A 22,600-nucleotide genomic window follows, 5' to 3' on the forward strand; every position below is an offset into this window, starting at 1 on the left:
ATTACCTCCTGGACAACATCAGGTGGACAACAGGAACAGGAGAGTGTGCAAAACACTGGCAAGGGAACACTGGCTATAACACCCATAAGCCCATCCCCAACAATACACTCCCTCCAGGAGGCGTTAATTCCCAAATCTCCATCAGCTGGGAACCTAGCATTCAGAACACCTGAGTTTATGGGGGACACTTGAATCACACCACCACACTGTGCAAACATGAAGATCGGAGTCTGGATTCTCAGCACCCTACACCTGAAAATTGGTTTTTGTTGAGACTTGTATAGAAATTAGAAGGGTTTTTTATTTTCCTTTATCATATACAGTACTCTTTGGTTCTCAGTATATTCTGATTCTTTGTCTTCTGGGAATAATTGTAACTGATCTTGAACTCTTAAAGACCTAGAGTTTTATATATGGGGGCTCTTTGTGGGGAGCAAGAGGACAGGTGGGAAGGGGAAGAAGACTAAGGGAGAGCGGTGGGGATGAAGGGCTAGTGTGAGCTGAGTACAATGGTGTATGTGTATGGAAATGTCATCGTGAAACCTATTATTTCATAGGCTAGCTTAAAAAATTAAACAGAGGGCCTCATATCTAGAACAAATTCTTTATCAGAAACTGAGAAAATATTCTTCCTATAAGAGTCACAGCTGGACTTCTCTGATGGCCAAAAAATGTGCCTGTGTGTGTTTTCATCTCATCCTGTGTGTCTCTTGTTCCTTCCATGCCTCTGTGGGAGCCCTGGCCATGAACCGGGCTGGCCCTGCTGAATAGTGAGTGTCCAGCCTTGAGCAGTAGTCACCATCATTGTGTCACTTCTGGCTGACCACATTATTCTGCCATTTGACTTGTTACCTTCCAAAACTCAAGTGAAATAATGACTAAATTAGAAATCATTTTAAAGAAACATCATTTTTCTAGTTTGAAATACAGTAGCACTTGAACTTCCATATGCTAACTGTATCTCCTTTGAGAGGTTAGTTGAGTTTATAAGCAAGCGTCAGCAAATAAAAGAGAATTACTAACTTGAGTCAGATTTGAGGAGTGGAATGGGGAAGGACTCTTTCTACCTTCATTTTTGAACTGACTTGATTCTACCAGAAGATGGCATCCTCTCCTTCTGAAAAGCATGTTTCTACTGAATTGAGATAACCCTGCCTCTTGGATTGCAAATAAAAGTACATTCGCTTCAACAAATATTTAAATGTTTTTCTATGAAAGAGTCATTACAGTCTAGTCTGTGCCAAACTGCAAACGTATAATTCTTCATTATTTTCCTTTTCTTCTTTCTTTAAGGGTTATTCCTTTGTTGCTCCTTCTATCCTCTTCAAGCGTAATGCAGCTGTCATAGATCCTCTGCAGTTTCACATGGGAGTTGAACGTCCTGGCGTAACGAATGTTGCCAGGAGTGCGATGATGAAGGTATACAACTGTGATATGTTTGTGGCTTGCGTGAATGTTTAAATGTCAGCGCTTCTTAATGTTCTTGAGTCCAGTAAATTTAATAGATTGATCGTAAGTGCAATGTTAGAAAATGAATAACTGAAAATAACAAAATTTTCCCTAGAGAATTATTAATGTCAACTTGAGTGAGCTCCTTTTTACCATGACAGAAGATAAATCTTAAATCACTATACAGATGAAAATAGAAATGAGCTTAACTAAGATAAACTTTGCATGATTAAATACATCACTTTCATATTTATCAATATTAATTTCACACTAACTACAGTTTTACCTGTCCTTTGGGTAATGTTAACCTTTCTTTAAGTTAAGCGATGTTGGTTTCTTCAGGACTCGCCATTCTATCAGCACTATGACCTAGACCTGAAGGACAAGCCGTTAGGAGAAGGAAGTTTCTCAATTTGTCGAAAGTGCATACACAAAAAAAGTAACCAAGCCTTTGCAGTCAAAATAATCAGCAAAAGGTAGGCCTTTTCTGGCATTCTTTCTTATGTATCTGTCCCACTTAGGGAAGTCTATAAATTGGGATTTTGTGGAAAAGGGCATCAATACTATATAATAAGGCTTTTTACACATAGGCTGGTGTTAGCTGGTCCATGATACTTCTGGCTCTAATATTTTATGATGAAGTAATCCATTCTAGACATAAGCCACAATATGATAAATTTTTGAAATTATCACAGGAAACTTTTCTCAAGGTAATAATATATTTAATCACGCTTGCTCAGCGATTGCCATTAGCTTAATATGTGGAAATACTTGTTTGAAATTAGTTAGCAAGCTACTAGTAGCTTTGAGAGCAGAGCCACCAAGTTAATTTGGTAACTGATTGTTACATTCATGGTTGCATATTCTCATTGCCAAACTGTCAAGCAAAGACAACATCCATTTCTTTGTATGACTAGCTCTTTTCTGACTCAGAATAATTTTCTGTCCCCCAAAATGTCTTGCTTTTTTGGTGGGTGGTATGAGTTATACTTTTGTAGAAAGTTTCTTCTGATACTCTGACATGTATATTCAGAAAGCACTGTAAATAAAAACAAAAATTACAACCAGAGCAATATTGATGCAAAGACTTACTAGAAGGGACACGTAGATGTTAACTATTTTATTTTTCAGGATGGAAGCAAATACTCAGAAAGAAATAACGGCTCTGAAACTCTGTGAAGGACATCCCAATATTGTGAAGTTGCATGAGGTTTTTCATGATCAGGTATTCTACATGTTTTGTTTTTTTCCTCACATGAACCAATTCACGTATAGGTTCTATTTCACCAGCTTACTGCTACTGGGTCAGGGTCAGGGCTATGAAACATCACCCAGCCACTAGAAAGGGCAGAGGAGCTACCCGCATGTCCTCTCTCCCACTTCCAGTTCAACTCATCCTTTGACTTAGCCTTTCCTTACTTGGTTCCTGCCATGTAGACGTGAAAGGAGTCAGGGGCAAGAGCTCAGCAGCATGGTGAGGCCACAGTGTGTTTCTTGCCAGTGCAGCTGTCCACCGTGGCCTGATGGCTGCATACCTCTCAGCACTGGGTGATTTTTGAGCCTTCAGTGTTCTTTCCACTTGCAGAGTCCAGTATAGTCTTCATTAGACCCAGTTTCTACAAGCTAAAGGACAAACAGGAAGCAGAGAGGCAGGATACTCCCTTCGTGTTCCAGGTGGTGACAGAGTCTGCTCTGCCTCCTGGACAGGTTTCTCTATGCCCTCCCTCCTCTACTCTTTTTATGTTGTTGTTTGTTTTTTTAAGGTAGAGTCGGGCTCTAGTCCAGACTGACCTGGAATTCTCTATGTAGTCTCAGGCTGGCTTCAAACTCCCAGTGATCCTGTTACCTCAGCCTCCCAAGTGCTAGGATTAAAGACATGCCACCATGCCCTGCTTACCAAGTCCTACTTTCCATCAAGAAGCCCACACAGAAGTGACTCTTAAGTCTTGTTTAGCTGGCCTTCCATTCCCTTCCTACCACCACCTCCTTTGTCTGAAGCTTCTCCTTTGACATTGGTTAAGTGACACAGACCTGCTTGGAACATTCACAAAAGCTAAAGCCCATCCTGAATGTGTTTCTCACTAATTTTAACAGCAAAGAAACTGAGATTGCTAAGGGTCATGAGCCTTGTACTGGATCACATAAGTCAGTGAAATTCTAGCAGAGGGAACCTGGCCTCCAGTTCCAGACTCTTCTCATTGCATCTGACGTGATAGCATCAGGCAGCAACGGGCATCATATCATGAATAAATGGCTTCTGCCATTTATAACCACATCACATTCATTACATGGTCCAGGCACTATACCAGGCTCTATGTGTATCATCTTAGTCCTTCCCTTAACTCTGTGATGTTAGAAAACAAAAACTCTCAGGAGTTGAGTAAGAGAGTTGCACCGTTTATTATTGTTGAGGCTGGGATTAGAGCTGAACAAACTTAAAATTACTTTTCTACCTTAGGGGAGACAGAAACACAGTGTGAGTATTTGTCAGAGATGAGCACCCAAAACTGGCATCCACTTCCACTTGCTCATGGTCCTCATAGTCGGAAAAGGAACATCTTTGGAGCAAGAACTCAGGGAGAGCCCTCTCTCTGCCCCTGCGCTGCTCCCACCTCACTTAACTTCTCAGGCTCTCGTGGAAGCAGTGGAGTCCTCAGTCTGTAAGAGCTGCTCAAGTCGAGAGTAGACAGGGTCTAGACATCTAGACATCTGTTGTTTTGCATCTCTGCCCATCTAGACATCTGCTGTTTTGCATCTCTGCCCCTAGCTGCAGCCCAGCTGAGCCAAATGAGATAGATATTTGATCCCTTGAGTTTCTAACTGATGTCAGAGCTCAGGAACAGCATCCTTAATTTTTTATTTAATTTATGTTTCAAGTTTATTATTTGCTAATTTTATATTCAAGAGTTACAAGGATGTACATTGTCTCTTGATGCAGTCTTATACATCGTAGTATAAATTATCATTCTAATATGCAGCTGTTCAAATGAATATTTGGTGTTTCCCATGATAGTGAGACAGTTGCAGAGCTAATCTCTACATCTACACAATCATGGTTTCCAGAAGTGGGTGGCATGAATTGAGGGTGGATCTTCAGCCTTCAATTCTGTAATAGTGCAGCTCCTTTTGTGTACCATGACCTGTGCTTTATAAGCTACACATTTCCTATTGCTTCGGGGACAAATTGCCACAAACATCACACTTTTGTTATCTTGAATAATAAGTGGAGATCAGCTCTCCAGAATCAATCCTACTGACTTACAGTCAAGGAGTAGGCAGAGCTGGTTCCTTCTGGAAACTGTAAGGTACAAAATAGCTTGGGCTTCTTCTATACAATATTCTGAATTCTTGCTTACCTAGCCCTATCTCTACCAAATACCCTGGTGAATAATTCAGGGTAATTGTCCCATCTCGGTATCATTAACTTAATCATGGTTTCACAGTTCTTTAGGCTAATTATGGTTTAAAAAGTAAAAACAGGGCTGGTGGGATGGCTTAGCAGTTAAGACCCACGTTCGATTCCCCAGGACATATGTTAGCCAGAAGCACAAGAGGGCGCATGTGTCTGGAGTTTGTTTGCAGTGGCTGGAGGCCCTGATGTGCCCATTCTCTCCCTCTCTCTCCCTCTTTCTCTGTCAAATAAATAATAAGATTTAAAAAAAAAAAAAAACACAGGTTTTGGGGATTAGAACATGGCCAACCTTGGAGGGTCATTATTTGAGTATATAAGTCAGGGTTCTCTAGAGGAACAAAACCTATAGAATGAGTATGTTTTATAAAGGGATTTATTAGATTGGCTTACAGATAGGAGCTGGGCAGTACAATAATATCTGTCTGCAGGATGGAGAGTCTCCGAACCTGATAGCTGCTTAGTCCACCAGGCAAAATGCCTCAGCAGTCCCAGTCTGACACTGAAGACCTGGAGGATTCCTGGAGAGCTGCTGGTCTTCAGTCCACTGTGGAAAGCTAGCAGAGCAGGGCTCTGATGTCTATGAAGGATGATAGCAGCAGGGTAGATGAACTCACCAGCAAGAAGCATAGGCAGCCGGGCAAGAAGCTCTGTGCTCTCTTGGAGCTTCGTTATATATACAGTCCACTGCTGGAAGGGCTGGCCACTCTGGGAGAAGGACTTCCACCTCCCATCAGCACTTCCTGGAAAAGTCCTCACAGAGCCAGCCAAGAGGCATGGCTCTTACTTGACTCCTAATCTGATCAAGTTGACAGCGGAATTTAATATTCACATTAGTCACATGAACACATAGTTTTTTGTTATTGTTGTCAACAGTTTGTTGATAAGGATCCTACAATTCATAGAAGCAGTTTTACTTCCTCAAGATATCTTTTAATAGCTCTTATGTATAGAGGTAAATGACAAAAATAGTAAATATGTAACTTACAAAGTATTTTAGTTAATATAATGCCACTGGGATCAAAAGCAATTTTAAAATAGCACACAGGGCTGGAGAGATGGCTTAGCGGTTAAGCGCTTGCCTGTGAAGCCTAAGGACCCCGGTTCGAGGCTCGGTTCCCCAGGTCCCACGTTAGCCAGATGCACAAGGGGGCGCACGCGTCTGGAGTTCGTTTGCAGAGGCTGGAAGCCCTGGCGCGCCCATTCTCTCTCTTTCCCTCTATGTGTCTTTCTCTCTATGTCTGTCGCTATCAAATAAATAAATAAAAAATGAACCAAAAAACTTTAAAAAAATAAAATAAAATAAAATAGCATACATAGTGAGTATGGATATTCACAATGAATACTAATAGAAACCCAGGAATTAATCTATTGAGCCCAAGATTATTAAGCAGCAGGCTCCATTGCAGAAGAGTTGGCAGAAAGAATGTAAGAGCCAAAGGAAGTGTAGGACTGCTTATAGTTCACTCTTCCAGACATAAAATGGCATGGATATCCATGACCTCACAGTGCCTGGCACTACCTACACAAGACTCTCATAATATGAGGAAAAGATATCAAAATAAAAGAGAGACTAATTGAGAGGAGGAGGAGATATGATGGAGAGTGGAGTTGCGAAGGGAAGATGAGGCAGGGAGGGAATTAACATGGGATATTGTCTGTAAATGTAGAAGTTGTCAATAATTTTTTTAAAGATTATTAAGCAGTTCCTTTCTTTTTTTTTTTTTTTGTTTTTTGTTTTTTTGAGGTAGGGTCTCTCACTCGAGCCCAGGCTGACCTGGAATTCACTAAGGAGTCTCAGGGTGGCCTCGAACTCACGGCAATCCTTCTACCTCTGCCTCCTGAGTGCTGGGATTAAAGGCATGCGCCACCACACCCGGCTAGCAGTTCCTTTCTTAAGAGATAAATTTGGGGCTGTGGAGATGGCTCAGTGGATAAAGCACTTGCTGTGCCAGGATGAAGACCTGAGTTTGGATCCCCAAACACCCATGTAAAATGCCAAGTGTGGTGGCAGACGCTTGTACTTCCAGCACTTGAGGTAAGACAGAGGAATCTCCCCAGAGCTTGCTGGCTTATCTAACGGAAGCTATGAGCTTTGGATTCAGTGAGAGACCTTTTCTCATGAAAATAAGGTGGGGCAGCAATAGAGGAAGACATGTGATATCTGCTTCTGGCCTCCACATACACACCATACAAACACACTTAGAAATGATAAATTTTTCATTACATGGGTATACCATACTTATGTGGGCAATTGCCCATACCTAGTTAGAAGTCTCATAGACTACATACCATAGATAACCAGATTTTTGTCCATGTGAGTTACTCTTAAAAATGGTTAAGCTTGGGCTGGAGAGATGGCTTAGCGGTTAAGCGCTTGCCTGTGAAGCCTAAGGACCCCAGTTCGAGGCTCGGTTCCCCAGGTCCCACATTAGCCAGATGCACAAAGGGGCGCACGCGTCTGGAGTTCGTTTGCAGAGGCTGGAAGCCCTGGCGTGCCCATTCTCTCTCTCTTCCTCTGTCTTTCTCTCTGTGTCTGTCTCACTCAAATAAATAAATAAAAATTTTTTTAAATATATTTAAAAAATGGTTAAGCTTAAGACTGAGGACTGAGAATGGAATTAAAGTGATAGAAAGTCAAGGAAAGGATACATGAAGATTTGGGTGTAGTACTTTGGAACAAAATAGAGTTCTAAAAAGTCATATTATTCTTCAGCTCTGTCCTCTGAAATGCAGAGGCTGCCATTGGTTGTTTTAAGGAGGGAGTATTTAAATTTACTGACGATAGATAATGGTCCATAAATGTTTTATACAGTAATAGATGTCTACTCCTTCTCACTAAGGCCCCTACATTATTCTTTTTTTCTTTCTAGCTTCATACGTTTCTGGTGATGGAACTTCTGAATGGGGGAGAGCTGTTCGAGCGCATCAAGAAGAAGCAGCACTTCAGTGAGGCGGAAGCCAGCTACATCATGCGGAAGCTTGTTTCAGCTGTGAGCCACATGCATGACGTTGGAGTGGTGCATAGAGATCTGAAACCCGAGGTAAGGCACTCCCCTGAGCAGTTCTGAGGCTTTAGAGGGGTTACTTGTGTATTTTTTCTTTCTCCAGGCCAGTAAGTAGGTACTAGAGAACGAGGCTTAGGCTCTTTTCCCTCCTTCTCTTCTCTGTGTCAGTCTAAAGTAAGTTTGTTCTGTTTTTCCTTTTGTCAGCTGATCATCTTAAGGTTATATTTGTAAGTGTGAGAGCCTTTTATGGAAAAAATACTTCATGAAACAGTTGTATGCTAAAAATAACAATGGAAAAATTTATAGCAAGAAATAACGTTCCTTCTATATGTATTCCATCTTAGAGAGTTTCTTGTATTCTGTTTGTGGAAGGGGGTGTGCACACGCCTGCGTGTGTGCATGCTCGTGTGTGTGTGCAGGCGTGTGCATGCCATGCACACGTGAATGTCAGAAGACATATTTCAGCTTGGTCCTTAAGGGTCTTCATTCTCTTTTTGAGACAAGATTCATTGTTCACCATCCCATTTAGCAAGCTTCTGGGAGACTTCTATTTCTGCCTCCCTAGTACTAGGTTTATAGACGTGAACCACCACACCTGGCTGAGAGGTTTCATTTTGGGGTTTTTTTTTTGAAGCAGGGTCTCACTCTAGCCCAGACTGACCTGAAACTTCCTCTGCCGGCCTTGAGCTCATCATGATCCAACTATCTTTGCCTCTTGAATGCTGGGGTTAAAGGCATGTGCCACCACACCTAGACAAAGTGTTGCTTTTCTTTAATGATATATTGTGAAATCTTTTCACATTTGTAGCCCCAGCATAATGTATAGGATTCTATTAAGTATTATCTTGGTTTAATAAGTTTTGCCATGTTGATATGTGTTTTTCCATGCTCATGCACTATAATATTTATAGAACTATACAGCAAGGTAGCAGCAACCGCCTTTTGTATATGTCGTCTTTCAGAAGATTAATAAAGAAGATATGAACTCAGAATGACCCATTTGTAATATAAAAATTCCTCCCTTTTGAAAATGAACAAAATAATAATGAAAATTGAAAACACAACCCAGTAATTTATAAGATAACACTGAATCATCCTCTAAAACAGCCTGTTATTTTTAGTTACCATATTATTATAGTATATTTTCAAATATATTTGATGTTTCTTTTTGTTAAACAACAAGAGAATATTTCTGTAAAAGCACTCTTTTTGCCTTTTACTTAAGGATCTTGAATTACTAAAGGAAGAGGATATTTGAAAATTGGGAAGCTGTGCATTCTGACATAGACTCATTCTTAGTGTCTGTGGAGCATTAGGCCCTGGACTCTCCACAAATGCCAAAATCCAGGAATGAGAAATGCTCAGGTCCCTTACATAAAATTGTATGTTGCTTGTACCTGCACGTATCCTCCTGTGCACTTTGAATCTTCTATGGATTATTTATCATATCTAATGCAATGTAAATGCTATGTAAATAGTTGCTATACTGTATATTTTAGGGAATAATGATGAGATAAAGCTCTCTTGACATGTTTAGTATAGCTGCCATTTTTTTTAACTTTTCAATTTATGGTTGGTTGAACCCGTGGTTTTGGTACTTACAGATGTAGAAGGATGGTCGTAATTGATTTATTCCTTTAAAGGTTTTAAACTCCTAACGGTGCACTTTCTATTCCTGTTATTCACATTGCTAGTAATTAATCAAAAGTGAGTTGTGTTTTATGAACTTGCAACTATGATCGCTCCCCCTCTACTTCCTTCATCATAGTTCTCACTCTCCTACATAACGCCCACTGGAAATATGGTGCTCTGTGCCTCGGAGATTAGCTGTCTATTTTTAAATGTGAAAGCACACCACTTAAATGTTTTCTTGATAGACAGGGAACAAGCATGTAGTTTTTTAATGGAAAAGCTCTGTTCCATGACTGCATAGAATTCATTTTCACATGTTTTATTCTTTGATAACTGGCCATCTGTCATGTCATGAGTCTCAAATAAGGCAACTGTCCTCTGCAGCAGAACTTAAATTTGTCTTCGTGCTTTCCTGATAAGAAGATACTTACATAGCCTGAAACAAAGCACACAGTTATATTCTCCGCCACAATTAGGTTCCTCAATCAAATTAAGCCTTGGAAAAATGGAAATGTACCTTTGAACTAACATTTCCATAATCATAACTTCTACTTTGACACTTAAATGGTAGAGTATATTATTTTCAAATTAAAAATTTAATTCCGGGCTGGAGAGATGGCTTAGCAGTTAAGCGCTTGCCTGTGAAGCCTAAGGATCCCGGTTCGAGGCTTGGTTCCCCAGGTCCCACGTTAGCCAGATGCACAAGGGGGCGCATGCGTCTGGAGTTCGTTTGCAGAGGCTGGAAGCCCTGGCGCGCCCATTCTGTCTCTCTCCCTCTATCTGTCTTTCTCTCTGTGTCTGTCGCTCTCAAATAAATAAAACATTTAAAAAAAATTTAATTCCTTTCCCATGTATCATGTTAAGATGTGATTGTATGTGTTTCAGTAGAGATGGTTATATGGTGCTTTTTTTTTGGCATAGGCAAGATTCTTCAGGTCTATGTGAGAATCTGATACATTTACAAGCTGGATGACATTCTTAGTAGGCTGCTCTGTGTCCTGTACATTGACCCATCCTCTTGAAAGATTAAGAAAAGTCCTATATATGAAGGTACCTGCAGGCAGAATTTGAAATGAGGAAAAGGGGGATTGGCTGGCCGTTTCCTCCCATTCCTGACCCATGTAGACCACACCCATGTGGAACCATCTCTTTCATTGTGGGACTTGGGACAGGAGGTAGGAAGTGAGCCAAGTGCTTCATTTTACATGTTCAGGAATAGGAAAACTGGATCCCTCATTTCTTCCCAGTATTAAGATCAAGGAAGTCCTTCGTCAGCGTTAGTGGAATAAATTTAAGTCATTTCGAGGGACTTAGCAGGCCCCGTGAATTCAAGGGCCAGATGTGCTTCTTCCTGCTGGTGCAGCACCCTGCTGAGTCCTGCAGAGCCTTGGGCGTTACTGCGGAAAGGCACGTCTCCCAAGCAGACGTCTGCGAACCCCAGCTTCAATGATCAACAAGTGATACTGAGCATTGGGTGACAGAAAAATTCAACAAAACTTTTCAATGAACTTTTTTGCTTTTCTTTCCTCCACCTCTTTGCAATCATTCCAAAAGTATAGACCCTGAGAATGCAAAGTATGCTTGCTTGGGCTCTGTAAGTGGAACACAGCCTGGGCGACAGCAGGTCTGTTTCCAACATGGTTTATTGAACATTTGAGGGTCACTGTTAGGACCAACAGCAAAATTTTCTTTCAAAATACTGTTGCTGAGCATCTGGGTGCCTAAGAGCAGTGATGGGTGTGCAGTGAGGTTAGTGTTTTCATACCTGCACTAGGAAACCAATAAATTCTGATTTGCTTTAGTGTCATTGTTAGTACTGCTGAAGTATTTGATGAATAAAATCATAAACTTATATATAATATCTAGTACAGTCTATTAATAAAACAATAATGAGACATCAGCATTACACTGCAGAAATATTTTTGCCAAAACAAGTAATACTTAACATATATCCTGCAGTCATGCTCTTCACAGGCAGTGATTCTTCTGGGCAAAATCAATAGAAACCTTCTGAAAATGATTCACCAGACATTAATTGTGATCTAGAGGATAAAAAAAAATTAACTAACAGGAGTTTGGAAAAAGCTTACTCTCCTGGATGGCCTTGAGGGACTCAAGTCTTCAGTGGAGGAAGTAACTGTAGATGTAGTGGGAATCGCAGAAGAGCTAGAATTAGAAATAAGCCCTGAGGTCCCCCAGTTTCATGATCAGACCTTGCTGCTGGAGGAAGAGAGTGGTTTCCTGAGATGGCGCCCACTCCCGTGACCACTAGTGCAGTGACGACACCAGGGTTAGATCATCACAGAACCTCAGCTGACAGAGCAGTGCACGGTGTGAGGCGGGAGGCGCCAGTCCTAGAAGCAGTTCTGCTGTGGTGCACCCCATCACTGGCATCACAGGCTCCAGAGAAAGTGTTCCTCCAACAGCCAGTTTCATTGCTGTCTTATTTTACTGACTGCTACAGCCACCCCCAGTGTTAGCCTCCAGTGCACTGGCCACTTGGCAGGCATCAGCGTAAGTCCAGACCTTGCCCTAGCACGAGGATCAGTATGCCGCAGTGAGCATCGGCTTCCACTTAAAGTCACCAGCCACGTTGGCCCCAGCAAGAGTCAGCCTGTCCTCTGCATCTCTGGAGCCAGGGGTTGGCTTCTCCCTAGCTGGGACGCCCTCTTCCAGTGGAAGAAGCCTGGTTGTCTTCACTGGCAGCGAGCCCGGCTGCATCTTCTCAGTAATTTGCTGCACCTTCCACACCGGGACCTGCTGCTCCACCTTGCATTTTCTTCTGACAGAAATGGCTTTATTTCCTCAAAACTCATCAACCAGTCTGCTCTCTGGCTTCAGACATCTCTTTTGCAACTTCCTAGCTTCTCTCAGGCTCACAGAATTGAAGTGAGTTCAGGGCCTTGCTCTGGGTTAGCTTGGGCATTGGGAATCTTGTGGTGATCTGATCTGCTATCCAAGCTTGCACTGTGTGAGCAAGAAGGCCTTTTTGCTTTTCTGTCATTTGTGTAGTCACTAGAGGAGTGACTTCCAGTTTCCTTCAAGAACTTTTCATTTGCAGTCATAACTTAGCTAGCTGACCCAAGAAGCCTTGCTTGCTTTTGGCCACCTTAACTGGCTTCCAGCCACCTTCCTCACTAAACTTCATTTCATTTAAAGTGGGAGACATGTAATTCGTCTTTTTACTTAACCACTTATAGGACTTTCTCGAGCTGTAAATTGGCACAGTTTCAGTATTGTTTCTGGGATTAGATTGACCTGAGGAGAGTGGGAGAGGTAAGGGCCAGCTATTCAGCGATGCTGTCAGTACATCCGCTTTCAAACTCACCACTTCCTGGGTGCAGTTAGTTCATGGTGCTCAAGCAATGATAGAAACACCGTCAGAGATAGTTGACCACAGATTACCGCACAGAAGTAATAGACATCAAAAGCCCTTCTATCTAGAGATTTTTTTTTTCTTACTGAAATATAAGATGAGCATATCTTGTTGGGAAAGTGGTGGTGACAGCCTTGCTTGGCACAAAGTTGCCACAAACCCTCAATTTGTAAAAAATGTGTCACCTGCAAAGCGCAGTAAGTGGAAGCACTGAAAGGACTAATGCCTGTACTTACCATGCCGGGCCCCGGGGACAAGGTCATAATGAAGTGGACACACCGTCCCTGTGCTCGCTTAAATAGGGTCCGATAGAGACCAGGGCATTCACCTAGAAGTACAGAGGTGATAATTGCCAGAAAGGAGACTATGGGAGAAAATACGGGGCGCTGTAACTTCAGTTTGGTGGGATGGTTGGGGTGACATCTGTAAATGAGTCGGTGGATGGGAGCAAGGATGGACAGTAGGTTGGTTTTAGAAATGGAAGACAAACTCGGGCAGAGAAAAAGGTGGTCTGGCTTCAGAAGAAGCAGAGTATAGTCCAAAAATGTTCCACAGGGCAATGTAAAACCAAAACCAAAATGACGCAAACCTGTATGAAGAGGAGAACGACCATGCATTGACTTCAATCCCCCCACCATGCCATGAGATTCTCTCTGTGAGTGAATCTATTATCAACATATACATAGGAGATGTTCCATAGATAAGACAGCAGACCTCCTGACATTTCAGTGAGAAACTAACTGGAGAATTGTCTTACAGAATTTATTGTTCACTGACGAAAATGACAACTTGGAAATTAAAGTAATTGACTTTGGATTTGCACGCCTCAAGCCCCCCGACAATCAGCCCCTGAAGACCCCGTGCTTCACCCTTCATTATGCAGCTCCAGAGCTCTTGAACCATAATGGCTATGATGAGTCCTGTGACTTGTGGAGCTTGGGAGTCATCTTGGTGAGTTTGTCGTGACAACCCGTTAAGCCTGGTTCGTTCTTTGGTAGCCTTGGGGCTTGTCTGCAACTGCTATTTCTTAAATTTATGAGACGGGCTGGAGCTGCCTTCGTTCCAGTACAACCAGTAAAGGCCCTGCTGAAGAAAATTTCCATTTCTTAAAGTGTATAGCTGACAAACTGTAGAATATGGTTATTTTGAAAGATTTAAGCTACCTGTGTGTCATGTGAATTGAGAGCTCTGTGGTGTTATTTTAAAAGAACCATAAGCCATACTGTGTTGTGTATAATGTGAAAACAGAGACTAACAAAAACACTCAAACTAGCCTGTGAAATTTCAGGCTAAAATATTATTAAATAGCATCATTTAGGATAAATTGACAAATTAATAGATAAAACTGGAAATATTTACAGTAATTTATAGTAACCATGGGGAGCATACTTCTCACAAAATGTGTCTGCTGCAATGTGCGTGATCAGCAACTGAATGAGAAGCTGGAAAAATCTGTACATATTTTTTTGCCTCAAAATAGATTTACTTCTTCTGCATATAATTTGTAATGCATGAAGAGACTTTCAGACAATGCAGAAAGATGTAAGGAACAATCTAAAAACTAATTAGTCTTACCATTCAGAGATGATATTGCACCAGCTTCCCTTTTCCTCCCACCATCCCCCCATGCATGTTTTCTGTCTTTTGGCATGTTTTTTGACTATGTGCATAGATAGGCATGTTTCTCAACATATATACATACATAAATTCCTTTTTTAAAATTATTTATTTATTTATTTATTTGACAGCGACAGACACAGAGAGAAAGACAGATAGAGGGAGAGAGAGAGAATGGGTGCACCAGGGATTCCAGCCTCTGCAAACGAACTCCAGACGCGTGCACCCCCTTGTGCATCTGGCTAACGTGGGACCTGGGGAACCGAGCCTCGAACCGGGGTCCTTAGGCTTCACAGGCAAGCGCTTAACCGCTAAGCCATCTCTCCAGCCCATACATAAATTCTTTAACAAATGGGTTATATTATACATGTAGTGTTAAGTCTCCAAAGTTTAACCATTTCTTTTGTTGTTGTTGTTTTCTGTTTTTTGAGGTAGGGTTTCACTCTAGTTCAGGCTGACCTGGAATTCACTATGTAGTCTCAGGGTGACCTTGAACTCATGGCAGTCCTCCTACCTCTGCCTCCCAAGTGCTGAGATTAAAGGCGTGCGCCACCACACCCAGTTTAATCATTTCTTTTCTGGTGAGAAATTGGTATTTTTCACTCGTTACAAGCTACACAAATATATATTTCTCATATACATGGTTGTATTTACCTTGCTGTTTCTTTAGAATTCCTCAAAGAAGGCTGTACACATCTTCAGTTTAGCATAGATGCCTAGATTTCCTGCTGCATTTACCAAGTTAAGTTCCTACCAACTGTATGCGAGTATCCTGGATGTTATCAATTTTAATCTTAAATTATATCCCACTGTTCTCATGATTTGCATACATTTCTATGATGATATGCATTCTGAACATATTTCATGCATTTGAACATTTGTGTTCAAATCTGGTTCATGAGTTGCTGTTATGAACATTGCCTATTTTCTTACAGGGAGATTCTTCCCCTAATGAATATTAAATCTCTAACAAGAATTTTAATCCTTTGTTTGCTATAATAATTTAATATGCTTTTGGGCTTTAGAGATGGCTTAGCAGTTAAGCGCTTGCCTGTGAAGCCTAAGGACCCCAGTTTGAGGCTCGATTCCCCAGGACCCACGTTAGCCAAATGCGCAAGGGGGCACATGCGTCTAGAGTTCATTTGCAGTGGCTGGAGGCCCTGACATGCCCATTCTCTCCCTTTCTCTCTCCCTCTCTCTCCCCCCCCCCCGCCCCCTGCGCGCGGTCTCTCTCTCTCTCTCTCTCTGCCTCTTTCTCTGTCTGTCACTTTCAAATAAATAAATAAACATAAAACAAAAAAATTAATATGCTTTTGACCTACTCTTTGTTTATAGTAATATGTTTTTTGATTTTATTTTTTTGAGGAGTTTAAATAGAGAACTGTGTTTTTGTTTTTGTTAAATTTACATGTAGTAAGATATGTTGGTCTTTCCTTTCATGGTACATGACTTTGATGAGAGATTGTCATTCCACCCCTACCTTCAACTCAGGATTATAAAAATATTCTAAATTTTCCTCTACAATTACTCTATTTTATTTTTATACTTCAATCTGTACTCCATCTGGGGTTTATTTTGGTGTCATGTGTTTTCCCCAGTGGCTAGCCACTTGTCCCTGAAAGATGGTTCTTTATTTTTCAGCCATATATGGCTATTAGCTGAGCAATTTAAATCAGTATTTATCACTTTCAAACTAAGTTTACATATTTAGGAATAGGGTCTTTAGTAAAAAAAAAAAAAAAAAAACTAACTTCTGTAGATTTGAGTTTTAAGGACTTAGACCAGTAACATTTTCATTAGTTGCAAAGTTCTAAAAATACATAATCTTTACTTTTTGTATTAATTTTTATTTCTGTTGTAAAAAAGAGACATTAAGTCTAGGCACCACCAAGCTCTTTAAGATTTTTTTTTTAATCTCAGATATGCAGAGAGGTGTTCCACCTCCGGTAGGTTATATCCATGGAAACAGCTTTCTAAACAGGCGTGGGTAGAAGAAGCCCTGCCCTCTAGTTCTGATGGTCATATTTTGGGTTTTTTAAATATTTTATTTATTTATTTATGAGCAGAGAAAGAGATAAAAAAAAAACAGAGAGAGAAAGATTGGGCATGCCTATTGTTGCTGCACACTCCAGGTGCATGCACCACTTTGTGCATTTGGCTTTACATGGGTACTGGGGAATCAAACTGGGATCCCCCTCTCCGCAGTCTGTCAAGCTTTGCAAACAAGCACCTTTAACCACTGAGCAATATACCCAGCCCCTGATGGTCACATTTGAAAGGAAAACAAGGGGAAAAGTACAGTAGTGGTACCACAGAGGATAGTCACAGTGTCCTGACTGTGAGCAGTGCCAGAGGACAAACCACCAGTTTCTTCAGAAAATAAACTTAGAACCATAGAGACCGGGTTTGGTGACTCCTGTCTGTAATCCCAGCACTCAAGAGGTTGAAGCAGGAGGCCTGCCATGAGTTCTAGGCTAACCTGGGCTATAAGGTGAGTACCGGACCAGCCTGTGCTACAGTATTTCAATAAGAAAACAAAATTTAAAAATAGCCTAAACACCTGGAGATTGAAAGACACTTAAAGTTCATTGTTTGCATCTTTCTTGAATCTTGACTAAAGCAAATTCATCTTTCAAAAAGTTTTTTTTCTGGGTGTGGTGGTGTATGCCTTTAATACCAGCACTTAGGAGGCAGAAGCAGGAGGATTGTAGTGAGTTCAAGGCCTACCTGGGACTACAGAGTGAATTCCAGCATAGCCTGGGTTACAGTGAGACCTTACCTTAAATTTTTTTTTAATTTTATGTATTTATTTTCAAGCAGAGAGAGACAGAAAGAGACAGACAGAGAATGGGTACTGCAAAGGAACTCCACTTGTATGTACCCCTTTGTGTATCTGGCTTTATGTGGGTACTGGGGAATCAAACCCAAGTTGTTTTAAAGGCGAGTTCCCTAACTGCTAAGCTATTTTTCCAATCCTAAACTGTTTATTTAATTTCTAATTCTAATGTAATGTAATGTTATTTAATTCTAACTGTAATTGATGGGATATAATTACAATGCATACACACCTTATATAACACAATGAAGGAAATTTGAACATGGGTTAGATCATGAATGCTACAAGAATGAGTACTAATTTCTTTTTAGCTGTGAGAACCAGGGTGTAGGTTATGGTTTTAAGAATCATGCCTTTTAGAGGTATATGATGAATAATTACAAAAAAAAAGGCAAAGTTAGCACCTGCATTGAACTATCAAAAAGAAAAAAAAATGTTTTGGGTGGAGGGATTGCTTAGCAGTTAAGGCATTTGCCTACAAAGCCAAAGAACCCAGATTTGATTCACCAGGACCCATGATAGATAGCCAGATGCACAAGGGGGTGCAGGTGTCTGGAGTTTGTTTGCAGTGGCTGGAGGCCCTAGTGTGCCCATTCTCTCTCTCCCTCTCCCTCTATCTCTGTCAAATAAATAAATAAAATATTTTTTAAAAAAGAAATAAATGTTTTGTGAACCTTTCCATATAAATGAATATACACAGGCATCTAATTACAAAATCTAGCTTATGCCATAGCAAGTACAAAATTTACTTGGAGTCCCCTGATAGACTGGAAATGGATGGTCCTCTTGCATCTATCTAATGAATGCTAATGTGAAAAGTTTAAAATGAAAATAAAGTATAATATCCTCATTGGATGAAACAAATACTCCAAGAAAATGGATTATATAGTTTTATTGGCTTTGATAACAACCCAGTATACACCACAAGTATCCAGTCCCTGAGCAGCAGAGATCGCAAGTATACAGCCCCTGTGTAACAGCTCATGCAGTATACACACCTCAAGTACGACCCCTGTCTAACAGCTCAGATAGACAGAAGCTGTACACTCGCGGTATATACACTAACAGCTCACATAGCGTACACACCACAAGTGTACAGCCCCTGTCTAACAGCTCACATAGCGTACACACCACAAGTGTACAGCCCCTGTCTAACAGCTCACATAGCGTACACACCACAAGTGTACAGTCTATGTCTAACAGCTCACATAGCGTACATACCACGAGTGTGCAGTCTATGTCTAACAGCTCACATAGCGTACACACCACGAGTGTGCAGTCTGTGTCTAACAGCTCACATAGCGTACACACCACGAGTGTGCAGTCTATGTCTAACAGCTCACATAGTGTACACACCGCGAGTGTACAGCCCCTGTCTAACAGCTCACATAGTGTACACACCGCGAGTGTACAGTCTTATGTCTAACAGCTCACATAGCGTACACACCGCGAGTGTACAGCCCCTGTCTAACAGCTCACATAGCGTACACACCACGAGTGTATGGTCCCTGTCTAACAGCTCACATAGCGTACACACCACGAGTGTGCAGTCTATGTCTAACAGCTCACATAGCATACACACCACGAGTGTGCAGTCTATGTCTAACAGCTCACATAGCGTACACACCGCGAGTGTACGGTCCCTGTCTAACAGCTCACATAGCGTACACACCGTGAGTGTACGGTCCCTGTCTAACAGCTCACATGGCGTACACACCGCGAGTGTACGGTCCATGTCTAACAGCTCACATAGCGTACACACCGCGAGTGTGCAGTCCCTGTCTAACAGCTCATGTCTGCTTGTGCTATCTTTTTTTTTTTCCAATATAGGGTCTCACTCTAGCCCAGGATGACCTGGAATTCACTATGGTCTTAGGGTAGCCTCGAACTTGAGGCTATCCTCCTACCTGTGCCTCCCAAGTTCTGGGATTAAAGGCGTACACCACCACACCCAGCTTGTGCTTCACTTTTAAGGCATTGCAGACTGTTGACTTAAAGAACACAAACTTATTTTCTTATAGATCTGGAGGGTGGGAAGTCTGAGATCCAAGTGTTGGCAGGATTTGTGTCTGGTGAGGACCCTTTGGATAGTATCTGGCTACCTGCTGACTGTTTGCTCATACAGCCTTTCCAGAATGCATGATCAATGGAGAGCTCTCCATGGTCCATTATTTTAAGGACACAAATCCTGTTGGATAAGAACCCTACCTTCATAACTTAATTTAGCCTTACTTCCCTCTATACAGGACCTATCTCCAAATACAGTCAACATATTAATCTTAGGGGTGGTAGAGTCCTTCCATCCAAATACATCCATAATATACTGTCTCTGGAAATGGAGGATAGGATCTATACATACCTTTAAAAAGATTTTATTTATTTATTTTTTTTTCAAGAAGACAGGGAGAGAATGGGCACATGCAGGCCTCTTAACACTGTAAATGAACTCCAGACACACACACCACTTTGTGTATCTGGCTTTAAGTAGATACTGGGGAACTGAACTCAGGTGGTCAGGGTTTACAAGCAAGCATCTTTAACCACTGTGCCATCTCTCCAGTATAGGGTCTATACACACCTTTCAAGTGGCACATGATTTCATTGAAAACATTCTCCAAATGTTTTTATTCTTCATCTTATTGTTTTACTTTGTTCCCAATTTTTAATTTTGAACTTTTCAAAACCAGAGAATGTAAGAAAATAACTTTGTGAACATCTAACATTTTGCTGCATTTGCTTTTTCTAATTCCTTTCTGTGTGTACACTTTTTCCATGTGGTAATGTATGTATATAAGATGTGTAGAAGCTGGGCGTGGTGGCGCACGCCTTTAATCCCAGCACTCAGGAAGCAGAGGTAGGAGGATTGCCAAGAGTTCGAGGCTATCCTGAGACTACATAGTGAATTCCAGGTCAGCCTGGACTAGAGTAAGACCCTATCTTGCAAAACCAAAAAGAAGACGTGTAAAGACAGACACATATGTGTATTTACACATATATATGCCTTTGCCTGATGCTATACTGTTTGCAGTTGCAGACAAAAAAAAATTGTTCTTAGTAGAAGTTGATTGCTAGTTAATAAAAATCATGAGATTTTATCCCTAAGAATAAACAGAGGATATTATAGTTATAAAAATAATAGTTTTAAATCTCAATGTCATAAAACTGTGCCTCTTTATAAGCTTTTGCCGTGTGTTGGTTACTTCAGTGATAGAAATCAGATCATCTTTTAAATCAAACGCTGCTTTGCTGTGACTTTGATGGTGTTCTTGAAGTCACTCTGTTTTGTTACTTTTTCTCCATGATAGTACACAATGTTGTCTGGCCAGGTTCCATTCCAGTCTCATGACAGAAGTTTGACTTGTACCAGTGCAGTAGAAATCATGAAGAAAATTAAAAAGGGAGATTTCTCCTTTGAAGGAGAAGCTTGGAAGAATGTATCACAGGAGGCTAAAGATCTGATTCAAGGTAAGAGTCATAAAATGTGGTTTTTTGTACCATGGGTAATGATTAACGTCGAACCATGCCCATTATACATATATAGATTTGTTAATTATTCCAGGAACTCATGAGTGTTCTCATAGGTTTGCTAGATAACTCCATTCATGTTTGCTTTATTGGAAAACTCTCCTTCTACAGTCTCATCCCAACACCCAACATGAACTAGCACATGGCTTCTACTGGCTTCTCAACTAGTCCCATCTCCTTTCCATGGACGATGGCACTGCCCCGAAGCCAGGCCACCACCTCCTTGTGCCACCCTTGCTGCCCGCACTGTTGGCCTCTACAGCCTGCCAGTCGGTGCTGCAGCGGAGATAAGCTCGGGTCCCCTCCCCATCCCCCATACGCCAGTGCCGTCATTTACCTGCCAAAGGTCTACACCGTCCTTCCAGCTGCCTCCTTTCCACTGACTTTTTGCCCGTCCTGTGCTGATGGTGACAAGTGCGAGCATGCCTCTTTTCTGGTGGAAATCCTTTGAAGACACTCCGTTAGCTTCATGTCTAGCTCTCCAGCCTGACATTCAAAACGCCAGCCCCTCGGGACCTGGCCCAGCCTGACTCTGCCTCCTCGTCACTCACCAACGAGAATGGTTAGTTTCTCCTGATTGAAAAGCCAGTTAGCCTGTAGCTTCCTAGAAATAAGCTATTGTGACCTTACATTAGCGTCCATTATCTGTGAGCCTATTTAAATGGATATGAAGCCAGGCATGGTGGTGCACGCCTTTAGCCCCAGCACTTGGGAGGCAGAGGTAGGAGGATCGCCATGAGTTTGAAACCAACCTGAGACCACATAGTGAATTCCGGGTCAGCCTGGACTAGAGTGGGACCTTCACCTCGAAAAACAAAAATAAAAAGGAAATGTGTATGAAAATAGAAGGTTGAAGTCTTGTTGGAACAATTGTTCCAAGGGACCATAATTGAATTTTATGTCTGTTTATTAATGTTAAGCCATGTTTAAAATGGCAAATTATAAAATTAAAATATCTTCTTCACAGGACTTCTCACAGTTGATCCAAATAAAAGACTGAAAATGTCCGGTTTGAGGTACAATGAATGGCTTCAGGATGGCAGTCAGCTGTCCTCCAACCCTCTCATGACTCCAGACATTCTGGGATCTTCAGGAGCTGCTGTGCACACCTGTGTGAAAGCAACCTTCCATGTAAGGCTTGAAAGGGACTCCCAACCCCCATGTTCACATTTGGTGGCCTGGGAGACATATTCTCCATTAATACATTTACAATAATGGTCATTTTAGTTTTAGGTATGTGTTTACAAACTGCATCGTACTGTGAACCCAGTAAGAACAGAAAGTCTGGGGGCATCAGTCCCTGTGTACTCACAAAGCATTAATTTGATACTTGATGACTTTGTGAGAGGAGGCTGATGTTTAAACAGTTCAAAATTCTTTGCAGGTAATGAAAACAGCATGCATAATAACTTTTTGCCCTCAAATCATTTTCTGGGGGAAAAAAACAACTAGGGCTGGAAAGATGGTTCAGCAGCTAAAGGTTCTTGCTTGCAAAGCCTGTTGGCCTGGGTTTGATTCTCCAGTACTCACATAAAGCTAGATGAACCCGTATACACACTTTCTCTCCCTCCCCACCCCCCTCTTGCAAATAAATAGAATTTTTTAAAGCACAACAGTTGCAGTCAGGTTCACACTGCTGTTGAAAACAACCAGCCAAGAGCAGCTTGTGGGGAAAAAAGGTTTATTTTGGCTTATAGACTCGAGGGGAAGCTCCATGATGGCAGGAACAGGGGTGGACATCACCTCCT

The 22,600-nt window shown here is 41.5% G+C and overlaps 1 protein-coding gene across 4 annotated transcripts in view; it reads left to right on the plus strand.

Moving 5' to 3' along the window:
• The window catches only part of Rps6ka5 (ribosomal protein S6 kinase A5), a 165,121-nt gene that overhangs the window by 138,291 nt on the left and 4,230 nt on the right, over window positions 1-22,600 (plus strand). For 3 of the 4 annotated variants that reach the window (XM_045154318.1, XM_045154319.1, XM_045154320.1), the window contains 7 exons: window positions 1,294-1,419; window positions 1,792-1,925; window positions 2,581-2,674; window positions 7,732-7,902; window positions 13,634-13,825; window positions 20,633-20,792; window positions 21,820-21,983. In XM_045154318.1, the coding sequence (XP_045010253.1) occupies window positions 1,294-1,419; window positions 1,792-1,925; window positions 2,581-2,674; window positions 7,732-7,902; window positions 13,634-13,825; window positions 20,633-20,792; window positions 21,820-21,983 (1,041 nt within the window). Of the gene's footprint in view, window positions 1-1,293; window positions 1,420-1,791; window positions 1,926-2,580; window positions 2,675-7,731; window positions 7,903-13,633; window positions 13,826-20,632; window positions 20,793-20,963; window positions 21,394-21,819; window positions 21,984-22,600 lie in introns of those variants that run through there. The other variant, XM_045154321.1, reaches the window with a different exon arrangement.

The sequence above is a fragment of the Jaculus jaculus genome, chromosome 7 (genome assembly GCF_020740685.1).
Source record: "Jaculus jaculus isolate mJacJac1 chromosome 7, mJacJac1.mat.Y.cur, whole genome shotgun sequence".
In the NCBI taxonomy this organism is placed as follows: Eukaryota; Metazoa; Chordata; class Mammalia; order Rodentia; family Dipodidae; genus Jaculus; species Jaculus jaculus.